Source organism: Strix aluco, chromosome 4, assembly GCF_031877795.1.
Source record: "Strix aluco isolate bStrAlu1 chromosome 4, bStrAlu1.hap1, whole genome shotgun sequence".
Lineage (NCBI taxonomy): Eukaryota > Metazoa > Chordata > Aves > Strigiformes > Strigidae > Strix > Strix aluco.
Genome location: NC_133934.1, coordinates 1,676,919 through 1,695,201, shown reverse-complemented (window position 1 = coordinate 1,695,201; position 18,283 = coordinate 1,676,919). Strand labels below are relative to the sequence as shown.

The 18,283-nt window shown below is 44.5% G+C and overlaps 1 protein-coding gene across 6 annotated transcripts in view; it reads left to right on the top strand.

Moving 5' to 3' along the window:
• Positions 1-18,283, top strand: part of EXOC6B (exocyst complex component 6B) — a 353,199-nt gene that overhangs the window by 45,366 nt on the left and 289,550 nt on the right. For all 6 annotated transcript variants that reach the window (XM_074821745.1, XM_074821746.1, XM_074821743.1 and 3 more), the window contains exons 2-3: positions 9,885-10,050; positions 16,640-16,687. In XM_074821745.1, coding sequence (XP_074677846.1) covers positions 9,885-10,050; positions 16,640-16,687 — 214 coding nt within the window. The remainder of the gene's footprint in view (positions 1-9,884; positions 10,051-16,639; positions 16,688-18,283) is intronic.

Genomic DNA, 18,283 nt, shown 5'->3' with positions numbered 1-18,283 from the left:
GGCCTGTAGTTCCCCAGATCCTCCTTCTGGCCCTTCTTGTAGAAGGTGGGTCAGAGGGAGTCACATTTCCTAACTTCTAGTCACCTGGGACCTCCTCAGTTAGCCAGGACTGCTGATAAATGTTGGAAAGTGGCTTGGTGAGCTCTTCCACCAGCTGCCTCAGTTCCCTCAGAATCTCTGCTTTCTGGCACATATAACTGTGGGTTTGTCACCCAAACAAAAAACTTCTCATTCTTAAACTGAGCTAATGCACGTGGGGAGTGACTCGGCCACAGAAATGCAGGTACCCAATGCTGCTTGCAATGCCGGCATCTATCCTGTCTGGCTTCCAGCTGCCTCTCTAAAAAAGCAGTGGGCCTTTGCAGCTCCTGTGCCAGGCTGACACGCCCTAGGCAGGTGTCTCAAAGGGTGCTAGGCATCTATATTTAGGCAACTGAAGCCTATGTGTTTTCTAATTTGAGACCTGCACGTGAGTTTTAGAAAGCAATTCTTAGGCTGTAAATGAAAGCGAGCTATATCTAGTTTGGGTTGTGCTGTTGGGTCAGCAAGTCTCTGCCAGAAGTCCCTGTTGCAGAAAGTTTCCTCCTGGAGCCACTTGTGTGATTACTCCTAATCTGGTTTGATTAAATTGGCCGCACCTCAATGAGTGGGTTCAGTTTTGGGCCCCTCACTCCAAAAAGGCCATTGAATGACTCGAGCGTGTCCAGAGAAGGGCAACGGAGCTGGTGCAGGGTCTGGAGCACAGGTGTGATGGGGAGCGGCTGAGGGAACTGGGGGGGTTTAGTCTGGAGAAGAGGAGGCTGAGGGGAGACCTCATGGCCCTCTACAACTGCCTGAAAGGAGGGTGCAGAGAGGGGGGATGAGTCTCTTGAGCCAAGGAACCAGCGGCAGGCCAAGAGGGAATGGCCTCAAGCTGCGCCAGGGCAGGGTCAGACTGGCTCTTAGGAAGTATTTCTTTGCAGAAGGGGTTGTTGGGCGTTGGAATGGGCTGCCCAGGGCAGGGGGGGAGTCCCCATCCCTGGAGGGGTTGGAGAGTCGGGTTGAGCCAGCGCTGAGGGATCTGGTGGAGTTGAGAAAGGTCAGGGTGAGGTTAATGGTTGGGCTGGAGGATCTTCAAGGGCTTTTCCAACCTGGATGATTCTGTGATTCTGTGAAATTGATCAAGGTTACAAAAATGTTTCCAAGCAGCCTCCCTCTTTTTGGGGTGCTGGTGGTGTGGGAGGGGGTATAAGGGCTGCGACAGGGAGGTAGAAGTTAGTGGGACTGGAGTAGGAGCTGGCAGAAAGCTCCTTTCCACTGGCAAAGCTGCATGCAGAGCACAAATCCGTCTGCCGCTGGAAGTCAGGAACTTCTCGACACAATGAACTGGCAGTGAAGAGCTGAATTGTGCCATCTCGTTCAACTTTTGCCTGCGAGTGAGACCTTGCATTGACCTTGATAATGAACCATGCTCTCCTGCCAGAGGAATGGAGCTGGAAGCTGGCACTGCCGAGCACCGCGCGCTGCCAGGCAGGGCCATCCGTGCCAAGTGCTGTTTGTCGTACTCCGGACCGCCCGTGGAGGTGATGGAGGTAGCGAAGCTGCTGCTTTGGCCTTGAAGACCACGCGTGAGCAGCGGGTAAGCCCGCGTGTCGTGCGGGCTGGGGTTGCTGCCCCAGTCCTCTTGCGAAGGCGCTGGTACACACGCTTCGAGCGTGGAAGTTATCAATCACGCTGCCGTCGATTTGAATGAGCTTTGTGTGGTTTTATAATGCAGCGCCTTTAATATCGTGCGTGTCTCGAGGATTTGTTGTGCCTCTGTTGGATGTTATGACAACATTGCTTCACAGCAGAAAGGAGCGTCCAAGACTTAAAGCCAAGAATGCACCAAAAAAAAAAAAAATCAGCTTGTTTAAACAATGCATAAGACAACAAAATGAACTTTGTTAGTAGGGAAAAAATTTATTGGACAATAACACAGCAAGTATAGACATTAAAATTTTTCTGTGGTAATCTGATCTGCTTTTATGGATGTAATGGGTAAAATACTAATTCCATAAAATTTATAAAAATGATACTCTGTTATCAGTAATCTGATGTGTGTATGCTTTGGGAGGGTGGCTTTCTTCTTCACTGTCAAATGTTCATTTTCTTCTCTTTCTTGTGCTGCTGGTAGGGTGAATCTCACAGCAAGAGTAGAGTGGTGTCTGGTAGAAAGTGCTTGTCTCAAACACCCTTGAGATGGAGATGGGCTTCATCTCGCAGTGCTTTGGGAGTGGGGAGCAAGGTGTGGCTGAACTGCAATCTTCTGTGTTCTCTCTGAAAAAGATGGGGCCACGTGCATGGTTTTTAACTTGATGTCATAGCTTTTGCATTGAACGGTGAGAGAGGGTATTAAATGTTTTTTAGGAAGGGGATAATTTGCACCAAAAATATCAGTGTCTTGTATCTAGTTTCGGAACCACTCCTTCCCCTCTTTTCTCTCTCCTGCAGTCTGTAGACACATACAGAAATACAGAAGTTGACCCTTTCTGGAATTTGGTGGTTCAGGTAGACTTTTTGGTCTGACTGTGGCTTTGTAGGGTGGTTTGTGCCTGTCGCCTTGTCCTGGTATTCCGGTCTTTTAAGTTTTTTCATCACTTCACTGATGTTGAGACTGGTCAAGTCTTTTACTCTGCAAATGCAATGTCTGGGCTCAGGTGTGACTAGAACTTATGTATGGTGTGGTGCTGATAAAGGCTGTAATGTAAAAGAGACTTTCTGAAAGACAAGAGTTTTGCATGTTAATATCCCTACTTTGCTTTCACACAATGTTTTTTCTTCTGTTTTCATGATATTACAGCCACATACTGGCTTGCAGTGCTGGCTTCCAGAGTGCTGCTGTGGCAGGTGCCTCTGCATGATAAATTGTGTTTTAGTTTGGCTTTTTTCTGAGCCCGCCTGGCTGTATTCTGTCAGTAGTCTAGAGTTTATACTGTACTCCTCTGGTGAGGCCGAAAGGGCTCTTGTGTTGGATGCGGGAGGGTGTGAGGTTGGACTGGTGCTCCTGTCTGTGCTCTGCTCCGCTCTGCTCTCTGGCAGTTCAGTGGGGAATAGGGAGAAGAGCTGAGGTTCTCTAAGTTTCTGATTTTTTGACCCTGCTTAAAAAGAAATTAAAAAACCCCAACAACCAAACAGAAGGTATTTTATCTGTTGCTGAACTGCTCTACCACCCCAGATTGGTGGTACTGCCCGAGAGCCTGAAGTCCCACAGCCCGTTCTCCCCCGACGCAGCATCAAATCCTCTCTCCATCCCTGAACAAACATCTGTTCAACTTATTTTTAAACTCTGATGAAGAGGGTTTCCAGTGTCCCAGTGTGCTTTCTTCCAGGGCTTTGGCTACCTTCAGTTGCATTTCATCACAAAATCCACCCTAGTTCTTATCTCTCATCTTTCCTGTAACAGCTCTGCTTAATTCCTCACCTTCCTCCCTCTTTATCATAGCAGAGAACTTCTTCCATGGCTCTGAGCTCCCCGTGTCCTCACCAGCCCTTTGACTCTTCAGATCTAAATCTTAAGATCTAAATCTTTGGCTCTTCATGGGCCAATAAATAAGGTGCTATTGCAGGTGGGGAGTTCATGGTCTGTCCTGCCTCCCCTCTGATCCTGTTGTACTTGCGCTACAGACTTTGACCTTTCCTTGGACCACTACCATGCACTTGCCTTTAATGACCTTCATCCTTCTTGACTTCTGGAAACACTTCGAGTTTCTCGAGGTTTGGCTGCTGCTTTCCAGAAGACTTGTGACTCTCTTCACTTTGGTGTTACCAACATATTCGAAAATACAGCTTGCATTATATTTTCCAATTTGCTAATAAAACTGCTGAAGAAAACCAGGCCCAGAACAAATGCATGTAGAAGCCCTGTTGAAAAGCTCCTTCTGGCTGAGGCCAGTCATTGACAAGTAACATGGTTTTTAGGATGGTTTCTGAGTAGTGTATGCATGTGGTTTATGGTAATTTTCTGTGTGGTGTTCCTCCTGGAGTGCTGTGAGAATATCCGCTGGGGCCAGGCCAGGACCTTGCGGAAATCAAGGTGTTTCCAGCTATGAAACCAGGGTTATCCTGCCAAATCATAAAGCATAGTGGTGCTCTTCAGAAATGGCTTTGTTTTCTACTCCAGCATCTTGTGGTAACGGGATATTGCTGATATTTTGCTGTATTTTAGTGATTGGAATGATTTCTGTTGGAAACTGAAAATATGATGGTGGTGTGTGCAAGAGAAGTGGGTTTAAGTAGGAAAAGTACATGTGGGAATGCTTTCTAAAGTATAAGAATGAAAAATATTTATGATTAAATATTTTATACTACTTCAAAAAGGAAAAAAAATTGCTTTTTTCTCTGTATTCGTGATGTAAATGTAAACTTATGTGTGTGATACAGCAGAACACAGTAGACTTAAATTCTGTTTAATTAGCAGAATGAAAACAAGAAGCAAATTCTACACTTGCTCTTCCCCTGAGATAATTTCAGGTGTAATACACGAGTAAGCGGGGTGTCTTCGGAGTACAACTTGCTACTGCTGTGTCAGTGCACGGACAAACTTTGTGAAGCTCAAGGCCTGAAGCTGTGAACTGACAGTTAGATATTAAACAGGTATTAGTCCTGCAAACTTTCTTTGACCTTTTTTCCATGGAGCTGTTGCACCATTCCTGAATTTTTTTTTTTTTTTTTGCATTGCTCAGTAGTTAATTTGTTTATTACAAAAGTTAGAATAAGATTAAACAAACTGCTAATGCTTTTATGTAGCTTAATGAGAAGAAAATGTTTCTGAGGGATTAAAACCACTACAGAAGTTTAAAGGGGAAAAAAAAATAAAATAAAATTGAAGTCCACAACAGACTCAGGAATTTGTTCCATTTATTAATTGAAAACAAAAGCAAGTCACTTCTGTTCCACTGTCCCCAGAATGTCCTCCTCACATTGTTCCAGATCTCTTTCATTTTGCCCCCAGAGATTTCCCTCCTCTGTACTTTCAGCTGAATTTATTTAGGTTATTTCTGAGTCCCCATCCTGCAGGCAGCTCTCGTTGGGAATGAAGTTGCAGGGTTAGCCTCGTGTCTTGGCCTTCTCCGAGACTGCCTGAAGCCCTCTTGGTAGCCAGTTGAGCGTGAGACATAGGAAGGACCTGCAAAGCTAGTTTCTAAATACTTTCTAGCAGTAATTTATGCATGTGCAATGACTTTAAGCTCCTCTGACATTTTTTCAGCGTGTATATGGTGTCTGGTTTGGGACCTGCCAGCCTGAGAACAGCCAGATGAAGTCTAAAGCACGGCTGGAGAGAACATAGGTTGTGTTGGTGCTTGGTGGCAGGACCCAAGATGTCCTGCCTCTGACCACGTGTTGAAGAGGTTTCTAGCTGAGCTTGTTGTCTCTTTCCGTCTTCTCTTGGGCTGTAATCCCCAAACCTCTGCTTTTTCCCCAATTTTTGCTCTTGTGGGTGATGAAGTGATTGAGAATGCAGTAGAGTATCCAGTGAGGATTGAGTACAGGCAGAGTCGAGTGAAGCTCTGGGATGCGGGGACAGGGTGAGGGTGGGGAGGGTTTACCCTCAACACATCGTGCTTCTGCGTGAGCCACTGCTCGGAAAATCGAAAAGGCACCTGAGCGTCCAGCTGTGCCACGTCTGCAGCATCCCCGTTGTTAATGGCTTGGCCGCTTGGTGTGGGCTGGGTTTGGTTTCCCCCTATTTTCGGGGCTAAACTCTGCAATAACGCAAGGCTGCAGATGGGAACTCCTGATGCGCTTGCCTGTTATAGCTTTCCTGGAAAGATTTTTCCAGTTGACCTTTTGAAAAAAAAAAATGAAGTGGATTTTTTTTAATGAACGCAGAAATTGTGAAATTTAACAGTACAATCCAAGAACTTTTTAAAGTCATCTTAAATGGTTTTGTTTAGTCAGTGTACTTTAAAAATGTAAACCAGACAGATCTGTCACTGAGCATAGTCTTCAACTGGAGAATTACAGCCTGCTCCAGAGTTATAAGATAAGTGCATGTGGGACAGACCTCTCTTCCTCAGACTTTTTCAATCAAAAGGCTTTTTGTGGGAGAGGCTTATTACTAAAGCTATCTGACTAGCAATTTTTTATAGCAAAGAAAAAAAAAAAAGCAGCCTCAAGGATCATTTTCTATAGCATTGTCACAATGCTTTGTTTTTTACAACCAAGGGAAGGAACAGGCCAAAGCAAATCTAATTTTTCTTTTTCTTTTCTTTACTTAATTTTTACATTGTGTGCTGTTGTGATTATTAGTGGGCATACATGTCAGATTTTTTTCTTTCTATAGAAATTTTAGCATGCATCACCTTTTAATGTCTTCTGAATTACTAGGCACTTCAGGACAGTTAACTGAAGATCTAGATCAGACTATAATTAGCGTTTGAACTAGGACAGATGTTTCACAGAATCCCAGAATCATCGAGGTTGGAAAGGACCTTGAAGATCCTCCAGTCCAACCATTAACCTCACCCTGACCGTTCCCAACTCCACCAGATCCCTCAGCGCTGGGTCAACCCGACTCTTCAACCCCTCCAGGGATGGGGACTCCCCCCTGCCCTGGGCAGCCCATTCCAACGCCCAACAACCCCTTCTGCAAAGAAATCCTTCCTAAGAGCCAGTCTGACCCTGCCCTGGCGCAGCTTGAGGCCATTCCCTCTTGTCCTGGCGCTGGTTCCTTGGCTCAAGAGACTCATCCCCCCTCTCTGCACCCTCCTTTCAGGCAGTTGCAGAGGGCCATGAGGTCTCCCCTCAGCCTCCTCTTCTCCACACTAAACCCCCCCAGTTCCCTCAGCCGCTCCCCATCAGACCTGTGCTCCAGACCCTGCACCAGCTCCGTTGCCCTTCTCTGGACACGCTCGAGTCATTCAATGGCCTTTTTGGAGTGAGGGGCCCAAAACTGAACCCAGGGATTGAGGGGCAGCCTCACCAGTGCTGAGCACAGGGGTAAATGCCTTCCCTGTCCCTGTTTCTAGAAGCAGAGTGTATAGGCAGAAGAAATGAGGTAAAGAGGAGCAGCTGGAGAGACCTTTAGATCCGGAGCCAAGGCAGCGGATGTCCTGAAGGTTTAGTAGGAGAGAGTGGGATGTATAACGCCCCAGATGTGGTAATCCTGAAAACGAAGAAATATGTAATGAAGGTGCTCGGTTGAGTGCATCGGGTGAGAACCAGAGTTGGTCTTGAGACAGCTGGCAGTTGCTTTGATAACAGTCCACATATGTCAAGGACATGGTATCACAAGGATGGTTTTCCAAGAGTGATGCTGTAGCTCAGGCAGCTGAAGAAACACCTTGAAGAACTTGGACCTCTACCAGAGCCAGGGAACCAAAGATGATGATGGTAGAGTTTGGGACTTAAGGGGTATTTTGACATGATTGCAGGGGAGAGATTTGTTCTTCTTGCGATCAAACTGAGTCCCTATGTTGTTTATTTTGAGTGAAGAGTCACTGCATAGTCCCTGTTGTCTGCTTATATGGTGATGTTCAATCCAGAGCACGACCTTAACATCCTGTAACTTTGGAGTATGTTGAGGTTTCTCTGGGACTTGCTTGGCTATTGCTCATTTGCTTGTGTGTTAGGGAGAGGATGGAAGTGAAGGATGCTGGTTGTGCATTGGAGGAGGGGTTGTGGATGAATAGGAGACCTCAGAAGGGAAGTTACAGAGTTTGTTTAAATATAAGTTTAGAGCTGAGCCCTAAGACGCTGGGTTTTCTTTGCTGCCTGTCACCAACTTTTTTTTTAATGCTAGTGTTTGACTAAAAAAAATAATAATAATAAAAGGGTTTTAGTCATCAGACCTTTTTGTCTTAGGTTAGCCATCTCCAAGATGACTAACCTAAGACATAAAGGTCTGATGGCCTAGAGTTTGTAAATAATTGAGGTTTTTTTTTTTTTCCCTTTAGTAGATCCTCTATAAATGCCGAACGTATTTTCCTTTGACTGCAAGCACGTTTATTTGGCACCCATAATTACTGTTGAGGTTGTTTTTAAAAAATTTATACTTGAATGAAAACACAACTTGTCTAGCTTTATTTGCTTATCGCGTGTGAGTTATCATTGAATTAAGAGCTCGTTAGAGTGGAGGTGCCTCGTTTTCATGAGACCCTGCAGAGAGGCTGTGCAGCACTAGATGGCACTCTGTCTCCAACTTTTGTATTTCACCAGCAAAACTCTGCTAAACGCTAAGAAAAAAACACTAGCATCATGCTAGTGGTGGCATTCATATAATTTGAGGAAGTTATATCTCTTTTTCACCTTTAGCACCAGCCAGCTTCTACCTTGGCATGAAGAAGGCAATACGGTCACCTTTGAAGACTTCTTGGTGACTGTTATTTCACATTAAGTTTTAAATAGGTTTATAAAGATTTGGCATTTTTGTTTTGCCATTGAGAATGGTTTACTGAAATTGTATAATTGAAATTGCTAAGGCAGGTTTTAAAGAATGATAAATAAATAGTTTTCCTCCAGCTTTATTCCTGTTTTAGGATTTTGTTATTGAGACGTTTGTGGATTGCAGAGGTGGGATGCTCTGACGTGACTTGTCAGCACAGATCACACCAAAGGATCACATCACTTTCTGCAGGCAGAAGGATTTAACTTGTCCAGTTGGATTCATCTCCTTGTAGTTCTTTCTGAAGTGTTGCTTGTCACTGCTGCAATTAGTAATTTTTTTTTTTAAATTTTTACAGCTTGTTACAGCTCTGTTATTCCCCATCTTTTATTCTCTAATTGCTGTATAGAGTCCAATGCATAATTAATTTACCCTTCCTTTCTGACACGGTACAAGCTCAGATTCCATAAAGCTCACTGCGTACTGAATTTTTTCAGCCTGGGAGAGAATTCAGGTTTAGGAGTTAGCACTGCTCCTCAAAATACTTCACAAAACTCCTCAAAACTTCACAACAACAAGTCTAAGGGTGGGATTTCCACACACTGTAGAAAATGTTTACTATAAAAAACCCCAAGAAAACAACCCCCTGAAAACCCCATACCATTTCAGGGTGTGACAAAATCCCTCTGCTTTCTAGAATAAGATTTGCTTATTTTGCAGTCGTGATCTATTGCTTCTGCACAGTGGCTCTTTCTGTGTCGCCTTCTAGGCTACTTTACAAAAGGGTTGGGAATAATCATCATTACCAGATTTTGAGTGTTGGTAATGGACAGAACAAAAAGTGTTTTCACGTGGCAATTCAAGCTTCTCTTGCCGGTTGGGTGGAATTTAAGAAAATAGAAAGGATAGATTTTTTTTTTTAACTTCCACCTTAAATTTAACACTAGTGTTTTTGTTTGGTTGTACCAAAAATTCTCTGTTCCCTGCAACTTGCACAGTGTACGCTGTCCCTTGGATTGAGGTGTCCCCATCAGTTTGGCTAGTTTTCAGCAGCGTTGGCCTTTCAGCAACAGGGCTGACTGCGCTGGCAAAATTGGGGGTGGGAAGGGAAATGGATTTTGGCAGCTCTAGAAAGGATACTTTTCCATTGTAGCTTTTACTCTTGAAGCCCAAAGAATGTCCGGAAAATTGTCCACAGTGTTACAGCATACGACAGCAGATAGTGATCAGAGATGGCTGAGCTCAAAGACAGAACATGAAGACTTTGCTTTGGATGATTCAGTGCTGGGTTGACCGTGTTGTAGTCTCTGGGGGAACATCAAGCTGGTGTTTGACAGGTGGAAGAAGGAAAACAAGGGCTGGAATAGAGAGGTTTTCAGACCTGAGTTTGGTGCCCGGTGTATGCAAATAAAAAGCAGAACTATCTCTTTATCACAGAAGGGTTGGGGTTTTTTTTAAATCTTGTATTTTGGATATTTCTTGTAAGTAACAACAGTAACAGATATCAGAATCTTGACCAACGTTGGCATCTTCTTTTTAGGTCTGTCTATGATGGAGAAGAACACGGTCGTTTCATGGAGAAGCTGGAAGCACGAATCAGAAACCATGATCGTGAGATTGAGAAAATGTGCAACTTCCATTACCAGGGCTTCGTGGACTCCATCACAGAGCTGCTGAAAGTTAGAGGAGAAGCTCAAAAACTGAAGGTAAGAGAACGCCGTCTAGACATGGTCTTGAGCAACTCGCTGTAGGTGGCCCTGCTTGAGCAGGGGGCTTGGGCCAGGTGACCCAACCTCAACCACTCTGAGATTCTCTGAAACCATGTGAATGTCGCCTTTGCTCCATTTCTCTAGAGCATCTCTCCTCTATCTAAAAAAAAAAAAAAAAAATAAAAATACACGTATCTTCATTCTTCCTGTAGCAATAGGTTAGTCATGTGAAGTTTGAAAATTATTTGGGCAAACTGAAACAGTTAAAAGCACAAGAAAGCTTAAAGCTAAGCCTGTTCTGCATTAGGAAACATATGCTTTTCCTGGTATACCTTATACCAATTTCTTAAGCAAATAAGCTCTACAGCCAGAAGTGTGTCTGCTGTAGCAGCATATATTCTAGTGCCTCATCTGACATTGAATTCTCATTTCAGGTACTGTTGTGTCTGAGACAAATCAGCAAAGATTTGATTCTGCAGTCATGAGGTGCTGGCCCAATGTTGGCGAGTGGAATGTTAATATTTAAAAAACAAGTGAACATCAGAGTATTGTAAGATACTCAGGTGTAAGCAGGAACAGTAGTGAACAGTAACTACTAATTTCACTAAATACAGAAAGACTGTGTAAGCAAACACACAGCTTGATTCTTTTCCAGTGGCATCTCCAGGTTTGGTTGGCTTAACTAGAAGGTAAAATGGTTAGAGCTGGGAATGGAGAAAGTAAAATGGTTCCAGCTAGGAATGGGCTTTGCAAGAAAGATGAGAGAAAGGTGGAATTTGCCTGTTTCTTGGAAAACTGTGTTTAGTAGTATATGGAAAAAGCCATTTGTAGGATCAGAATATGGATAAGCCATGGGAAAGAAAGTGGGCAGGCTTCTGGGGAGAAGGAGGACCTACAGGTCGGAGGTGTTCCTACACGTAAGGGCAAGTTGGGCTTGCAGTTTAAGCTTGGCTGCTGTGCCTTAAAATACAGGTATTCATTGTATAAATACAATTTGGGGCACATAAAAAAGCACAGCAATGACTTAATCTGTGTCAGAGAACCTTCCTCATTTTCCTGCATGAGACAGGGAAGACTGTGCCATTCCGTGCTGCAGCAACAAGGTGTGGCCTTGATTTGAAAACCAAAAGCAACCTCCCAGAACAGTCACTGAGTGAGGGGGACTGAGTTTTGTGGCACTCAAAAAGCTGTGGAGCGTCTCCAGGGACCAGCACGGCAAGGCTTTCTGGCTCGGTGGAGTCTGACTGGTTGAGAAGGACCTTTCTGGGAGTTCAGAAGCATGGGAGACCATTCAACGAGCATTAGAAAAGATGAAATTACAAATAAGGGGGGAAAATGTATTTCAGAAAAGCAAGTTTTCTGGAAAAGAAGGAAGAACTCTTAACTTCAGTGTGCTGACTGCTGCTTTTCATATGTTTGTTTATTCATTTAAAGCTACTTCTGGCATTTCCTAGCAAGCGTCTAAGCTTCACACACACCGGGCTCCATCCCACAAACGGACGCGTGCTCTTGGGATCACCTTCGGGGGGGGTGTCCTGACACCAGAAGCACCCATATTATTACAACTGCTTTTTCCATGGCCAGGATTCATTCAGGATGAGGCCATTGGAAATACCATGAAAGAAATTGTCTTTTTTTTTTTTTTTTGAAAGCCATTGTTTCTAGCCAAGAATTCCACATTGTTTGTTTGCAAAGGCTTGTTGCTGTTTCCCATTCTACAAACAGCTACTTTGTTGGTGGCGCACTGTGAAGTCCATCTCTGTACCCTCAGGATCTCTCTTGATTTCCATTACTATGTGATCTATAAAACTGCACATGGGAAAAATATACACAGAAGCTTATTTGAGAAATACCGAGCCCTCTTTGTAAGGGTTTCCCCAGGGAATCATCCGTGGGTCCAGTGGTGAGAGTGTATTTTGTTCCAGCTATTCATTCTCTATTTGATGTTGGTCTTTTTCTCAATAGCGCTGGTCTTTGAATATACGTGCAACCAGCAATAAAATAAATGCCCTCCCTGTTGCATCTCTAGTGTGTATTTTCGCTCGTGTGCTTCTAGCTTTGGGGTATTTTGTATAATATCACGCTTGCAGAAATACCAGCGTTCATTGTTTTAAGAGTGCACATGCTAAATATGAGCTGGATGATCTTCCCCCGTCATGTGCAGCCCAGCTGCTGTCCTCCTGCTATACTGTCATGGTGGTTTTCAGGTGGCCCCAAGTCAACTTAAAACCTGCTCAGGACTGTAAGACTAAGCCTTCTGTCCTGCTTTGGTGCCCTGCGAAGGGCTGGCACCCAACTGGGAACTTGATGTCCATCAGCAGAGGAGCTCCTCTGCAAGCAGTTTCTGCACTAGGCAACTCTGGGTTGCTTTCAAGAGATGGTGGGTCACTGATTAACCATCTATATATGGATTAAAAAGTTAATTGGAAATTCATGGGGTACATTTTCAAAAAAGGCATCTCCTTAATTTGGATTATATTTAATCCATAACATTTTTTAAACCACTTTTTGCATTTGCTTTTTTTTTTTAAACTATATAGCTTCACTGTGGCAATTCACTTTAATTTCTTACATGGCTTCCAAGGAAAATCTTGTTGCTTTGGGGTTTGTTTTGGTGTTATACATCTACAACATTTTCATATCTTGTACTGCTCAAATGTTATCCTCATTAGGAAGTGAGCAGTGGTGCCCTGTTCTCATGCCTATAAATGGATGGTGCTGCTGGGTTTGGAAACCACGTACCAGTCTGGCTGCTCCATCTGTAAAGGTTCCACTGGAAATTAACAGGTCAAAGATAGATTATACATTAGGATGGTTGGAAAACCCGACTTGAGGTGCGAAGGGGAAAGGATCACAGAGTCACAGTGCTGGTGGCAACCTCAGGAAATCACCTAGTCCATCTCTCTTCTCTTAAACAAGTTCTCCATCTGTGTCATTCCTGATGGATTTTATCTAACCTGATGTTAACCCTCCCCCAGGTACTGCTGTCCTTCCTTCTCTAGAAAACTCAGGGGACGTGGTTGAAAAGTCTTTTTTAGGTCTATTGCTTTTTGACCTGTCAGACACAAAAGAGAGATTATTCCTTCTTGGTTTTGCAGCAGTCTTCTACAGGTTGGAGGTTGGAGGAATGTTCATCTCTGGTCTTGTCCTCTGTAAGACAGGTAGCCCCAGTCCATCCTAGAGGGTTGTGCTTTCTAGGCATCTCACTATTTTTACTTTCCTATTCTGAAGTCCTTCCAGTTGATGGGGTTTGGTTTTTTTTTTTTTTTTTTTGGTGCTAGTTGTGGTTTTTAAGCTGGGGCAGAGCAGTCAGTCACCGGTGAAATGGTGTAGAAGGGTTGTTTCAGGACTTTGTTCAGGCGTACTCGTGTGACACTCGCTTTCTTAGTAACAGCAGAGCCCTGACTGTTCTTCAGTTTGATGTACTGTGGTCACCGGGTCCCTTTTCAAAGAGCTACTGTGGAGTCATTGGCCTTGTTTTGTGCAGGTAATTATCTCTGCCCAAATTTAGGACTTCATACCTGCCACTGTTGAATGGCAATTAATAAAAAACCCTTTTCTGAAAAGACATCTGCAATTCTAATCCTCTCTGCCAACATGCGCGGTACTGCTGCGCGCAGTCGTAAGATCTATGAAATTATGAGGTCGTGGGAGAGAAGATGAATAGGAAGCAGTTTCTATTGCTCAGTGCATTCAAATTAAAGCAGATGTAATTAAACTGAGGCAACTGGCTTCAAACGAAGGGAAGCTCACCTTCACCACTGTGAAACCAAGAGGGGGATCTTGCCCCCCTAGGATGCAGCGATGACCTAAAAGCGCAACGACCATAGGGCGGATCCCCATAGGGGGGGAATAATGAACCCCGTCTTTGGGTGCACCATCCAGCCTGGGAAGTTCATGAATTGCTGACCTGAAGGATCACTCCAGTCATCTTCCCTCTCTTGGAGGGGTGGAAATCAGCAGTAGGTGGGTGTTGGACAGAGGGACGGAGTCGGCAGAGCCGCGCGGGGTCGCGGTGGTGCCCTCTGGGCTCATTCCCAGGATTCCTCTCCAGCGCCCTTTGCTCCCCTCTCTCATCACTCTGACACTCTAAATGATGGCAGAATGATGTTTAACACCCCACCCCCCCCACCCCCCACCCCCCCCGCCCAAGCCCTGCTCCGTACCACATGTTCCGTATATAGATGAATGAACGAACGACTTGAGCATCCCGTAAGCCCCTTGGGTGATCCTGTTGTCTCGTTCTTCACATGTGCCCACCTGTTGTCTGTCCCCCCCTTGCTGTGCGTCTGTCTTGCATTATAAAATCTCCTTGTCTGAAAAGCTTCAACGTGTCTGCAGAGAGTCTATATAAATAATCATCTATTTCTTTTCACCGTGTGGATGTAGACCTTAAGAACAAAACAAAACACAACTCCCCACCCCCTGAAAACTCATAGTGTGCAAGGGCAGAATATATTCTTACTTTTTTGCTTTAGCTGGGATTGATATGTAATTTTAATAGAAGACTAGTACAGCCTTGGCATTATTTTAGGAGCAGTTTTAAATTACCCTACATGGATTCCTTTTTCCTGGTGGGATTTTGAGGATATAAGCAAATAAAATAATCTTTGGAAGAGATGCTGTGCTCCTGCTCATAAAATCTCAATACATCATAAAGGAAATGAGCAGTTTTTGCACAGGGCAAGCAGCCAGGAGAGCTGAAGCTACTGCAGAAGGGGGAGAAATGTGATGCAGATGCTGTAGAGAAATTGTGTGCGGGGAGATCATGGGATGACTCCTCTTCTTGCATCGTGGTAAGCTTAAAAACCAGTATGGCCAGTGTTTAAAACAAAAGGAAGCCTGTGAGGCTGGATGGCTCTGCCCTCTTTTGGTGTGAGACCACCTGGTGAAGTTTGAGCCAGTGTGGATTGTTGTTGCCCTGTATCTTTCGATAGTCGTTAGGAAACAAATTGGATCTTGAATCAATTTTATATATATTCATGCAAAGCTGCCCTCCTAGCTGAACTGGTCACCCTGTGGTGCGCTCAGAAAGGAAAGAGTTGGCTGTTATTTTCTGAATCCACCTCAAAGCTTGTCCTGCCTCGCTACTGCTGCTGCTCCATGCACCATCCATGTTCTATTGGGTAATTGGAGAGCATCAAATGCCATTCCTTCGGTACTGATGAATTCATTAAAAAGTCAGTTTGTTTCTGCACTTGTTGAAAAGCATCAGGAACAAAGATTTTGAGTTGGTTTGTGTGATCTTGCGCTCCTGAATATACTTTGAGAGCTCCGTGTCGCAGCTCGTGCTGTTGTCCAAGCTCTGTTACTGATTTTGTCTGTAGAATGAGCAGAACTGAAAACACACAGGAACCAGTTCATAAAATTTGATGATGCCGGCTGAAATCCAGCAACTTCCACTGCACAGTAAGCCTGACTAAAACTAGAAACCTCTCAGACATCTTACAGAGACGAGCCTGGAAATGAATATTTACAACTTAGTAGCTGTGAAAAGAGTATTCTGCAGGAGAAAAAAAAAAAAGTAGTTTTATGGCATGGTAGTCTAAGACTGATGTGAAGCACCTGAACTCTGAGCAGTCCTTCTCTGCTGGTATTTACCTTTATAATTGTCTGCTTTTGCTCAAGACCTAAAGCTGGGCATGTTTACTTGAAAGTTTATGTTATTTTTTTTTTCGGCTCTCCCAGCTGGTCTGTAGAAGATTGTATCTCTGTTTACAAACCTCCTGTCTGAACTTGCATTGAGTATTCAGGAGAATTCCCAAAGTCATCTTTCTACTTGTTGTCTAAATAATGTGTGAGCTGCTTATTTTTCTATCCTGATGAGTCTAGAAATCAGCTTTGTTCTCGTGTGTATCTTTACTGTGTCAGACTGATGCCTAGAGCTGTGAAAGGCTGAACTACTGTGACCTTGCTAGTCCAGGGAACCTACAAGTTTGCAAAGTGGGAAATTTTTGAACTGTGAGTCCCAGTTTGATAAGATAATACAGAAAGATGATTTAATAAAGAAAATACATATCTTTTTTAATACCAGGTATATACCAGGTATGTAAAAATACCTTTTTATACCAGCCAGAAGGAGGGATCCAGTGGGTGATGTATCTGAAGATCTGAAAAAAAATATTTGAACTTTGTAGGTAAAGCCCATGGTGAAGAGTTCTGTTCTTGCTGTGATAGTAAGGTGTTAAAACCTAATTGTAATCTATTTGGCGGTGGGGAGGGGAAATTTAATTCCTCCACCACTCAGGTAAAATAGCGTTTAAGATGAGAACCCATGTGAGCATCTGCTACAGAAATCAGATGCGTTAAGACTGCAGCATTTTGAGGCTGCCTTGCAACAGTGTTAACCCGTGTTGCCTTTTACTTTTTTCTAGTAGCAGGGAAGAAAGTCTGTGATATTTGCTGTGTGGCTGTGGGCATCCTGTGTGCCAGAATGGCAATGACCATTAAATCACCAGTTTTATGCCATGCAAGAGAAGATTGTGTGAAAAGTGATGGTGTTTACGTATAATTTCTTTTTTGTGAGAAATATTGTCCTGACTTACATGTAGTTGTGCTTTGTCTTTTTTCCCCAATATCCCCACAGAATCAAGTGACGGACACCAACCGAAAGCTGCAGAATGAAGGAAAAGAAGTGAGTGATACATTTATTCGTTCTGTCTGATTTTTGCTTTTCCATTATTTGGCTGTTTGCTAGTAGCAGGTTACAGTGAGCATCAATAGCTGCTCAGCATAACTGATAATACACGTGGCATTGCTGTTAAAACGTGTCTTGATTTCTCTTTCCTGTATTTTGCTTTTCCGCATGAAAGATGAATTGCGTGAGAGTTTTGGGAAGTGATTTTTCTTTTTTACTGCTCATAGATTGAAAGCTAGTGGATGGCAAAGCCTGGGAAGCAGGAGGGACTTGAAGCAACAATAACCAAGTTATGGCCTTGCTCCTGCAGCCCTGAGTGGTGTCACTGGGATCATCCGTAACAATACTGCACCCAGAGCAGTGTGGGCAACAGGGCAGGGGGGGGATCCTCCCCCTCTGCTCCGCTCTTGTCAGACCCCCCTGCAGTGCTGGGTCCAGCTCTGGGGCACCAACAGCAGAAGGACACGGACCTGCTCGAGTGGGGCCAGAGGAGGCCACGAAGATGCTCGGGGGGCTGGAGCACCCCCCCTGTGAGGACAGGCTGAGAGAGTTGGGGGGTTCAGCTGGAGAAGAGAAGGCTCCGGGGAGACCTTAGAGCGGCCTCCCAGGACTGAAAGGGGCTACAGGAAAGGGGGGAGGGACTCTTGATCAGGGGGGAGGGATAGGATGAGGGGTAACGTTTTTAAACTGACAGAGGGGAGATTTAGATGAGATGTAAGGAAGAAATTGTTCCCTGTGAGGGTGGTGAGGCCCTGGCACAGGTTGCCCAGAGAAGCTGTGGCTGCCCCCTCCCTGGAAGGGTTCAAGGCCAGGTTGGACGGGGCTTTGGGCAACCTGGGCTAGTGGAAGGTGCCCCTGCCCGGGGCAGGGGGGTGGGACTGGATGATCTTTAAGGTCCCTTCCCACCCAAACCAGTCTGGGATTCCATGAATATGAGGTGGAGAGTCTGGCTTCTGCTTCACAGTGCAGTACAGCAGCAGTTAAAGTCAGGGTGGGTTTTTTGCTGCCCGGGTGGAGGTATCAAGTCAGGATCAAAAAGGAAGGGGCTGAGCATGTCTTGGATGCGATGTGCCCCGAAGCATATCCATTCTTCTGCCCCGTCCTAAGGGAATAGTAACAGACTGGAGGGACTTCAGAGCTGAAGGTGCTGATGCTTGTGGGTTTTCAAGCACCTCTAAGATGGGGATGTGTGAGAACTCCCAGGGATGGTCCTTGCATTGCTCTACCCACATTCTATATAAATCTTCTCCTCTTTGCATCTTTTTTATTTTCCTCCTTAACGACCCTCTCAGACACCCACTAGGCTTCATTTTGCTGAGTACACGTAGGCATTACTATTTCAGTCAGCTGCATTGTGTTTGAGAAACAAATGAGAAAATCCCTGTGTTGGAATGAGTCAGACCAATAAAGATGAAAGATTAAAATGCCCGTTGGGGCAGAGGTGATGCAGCTTCTTCCTGAATCAAATAAACATACCTCTGTGTTACCTTGAACGGAGGATTCATCTCCAGGACTAGAAGAGCCTGGGATTTCAAAAGGACTTTGCAATCTCAGTGTGGTGCTGTGGAGATAAGTTGGTACACTAGAGGACAA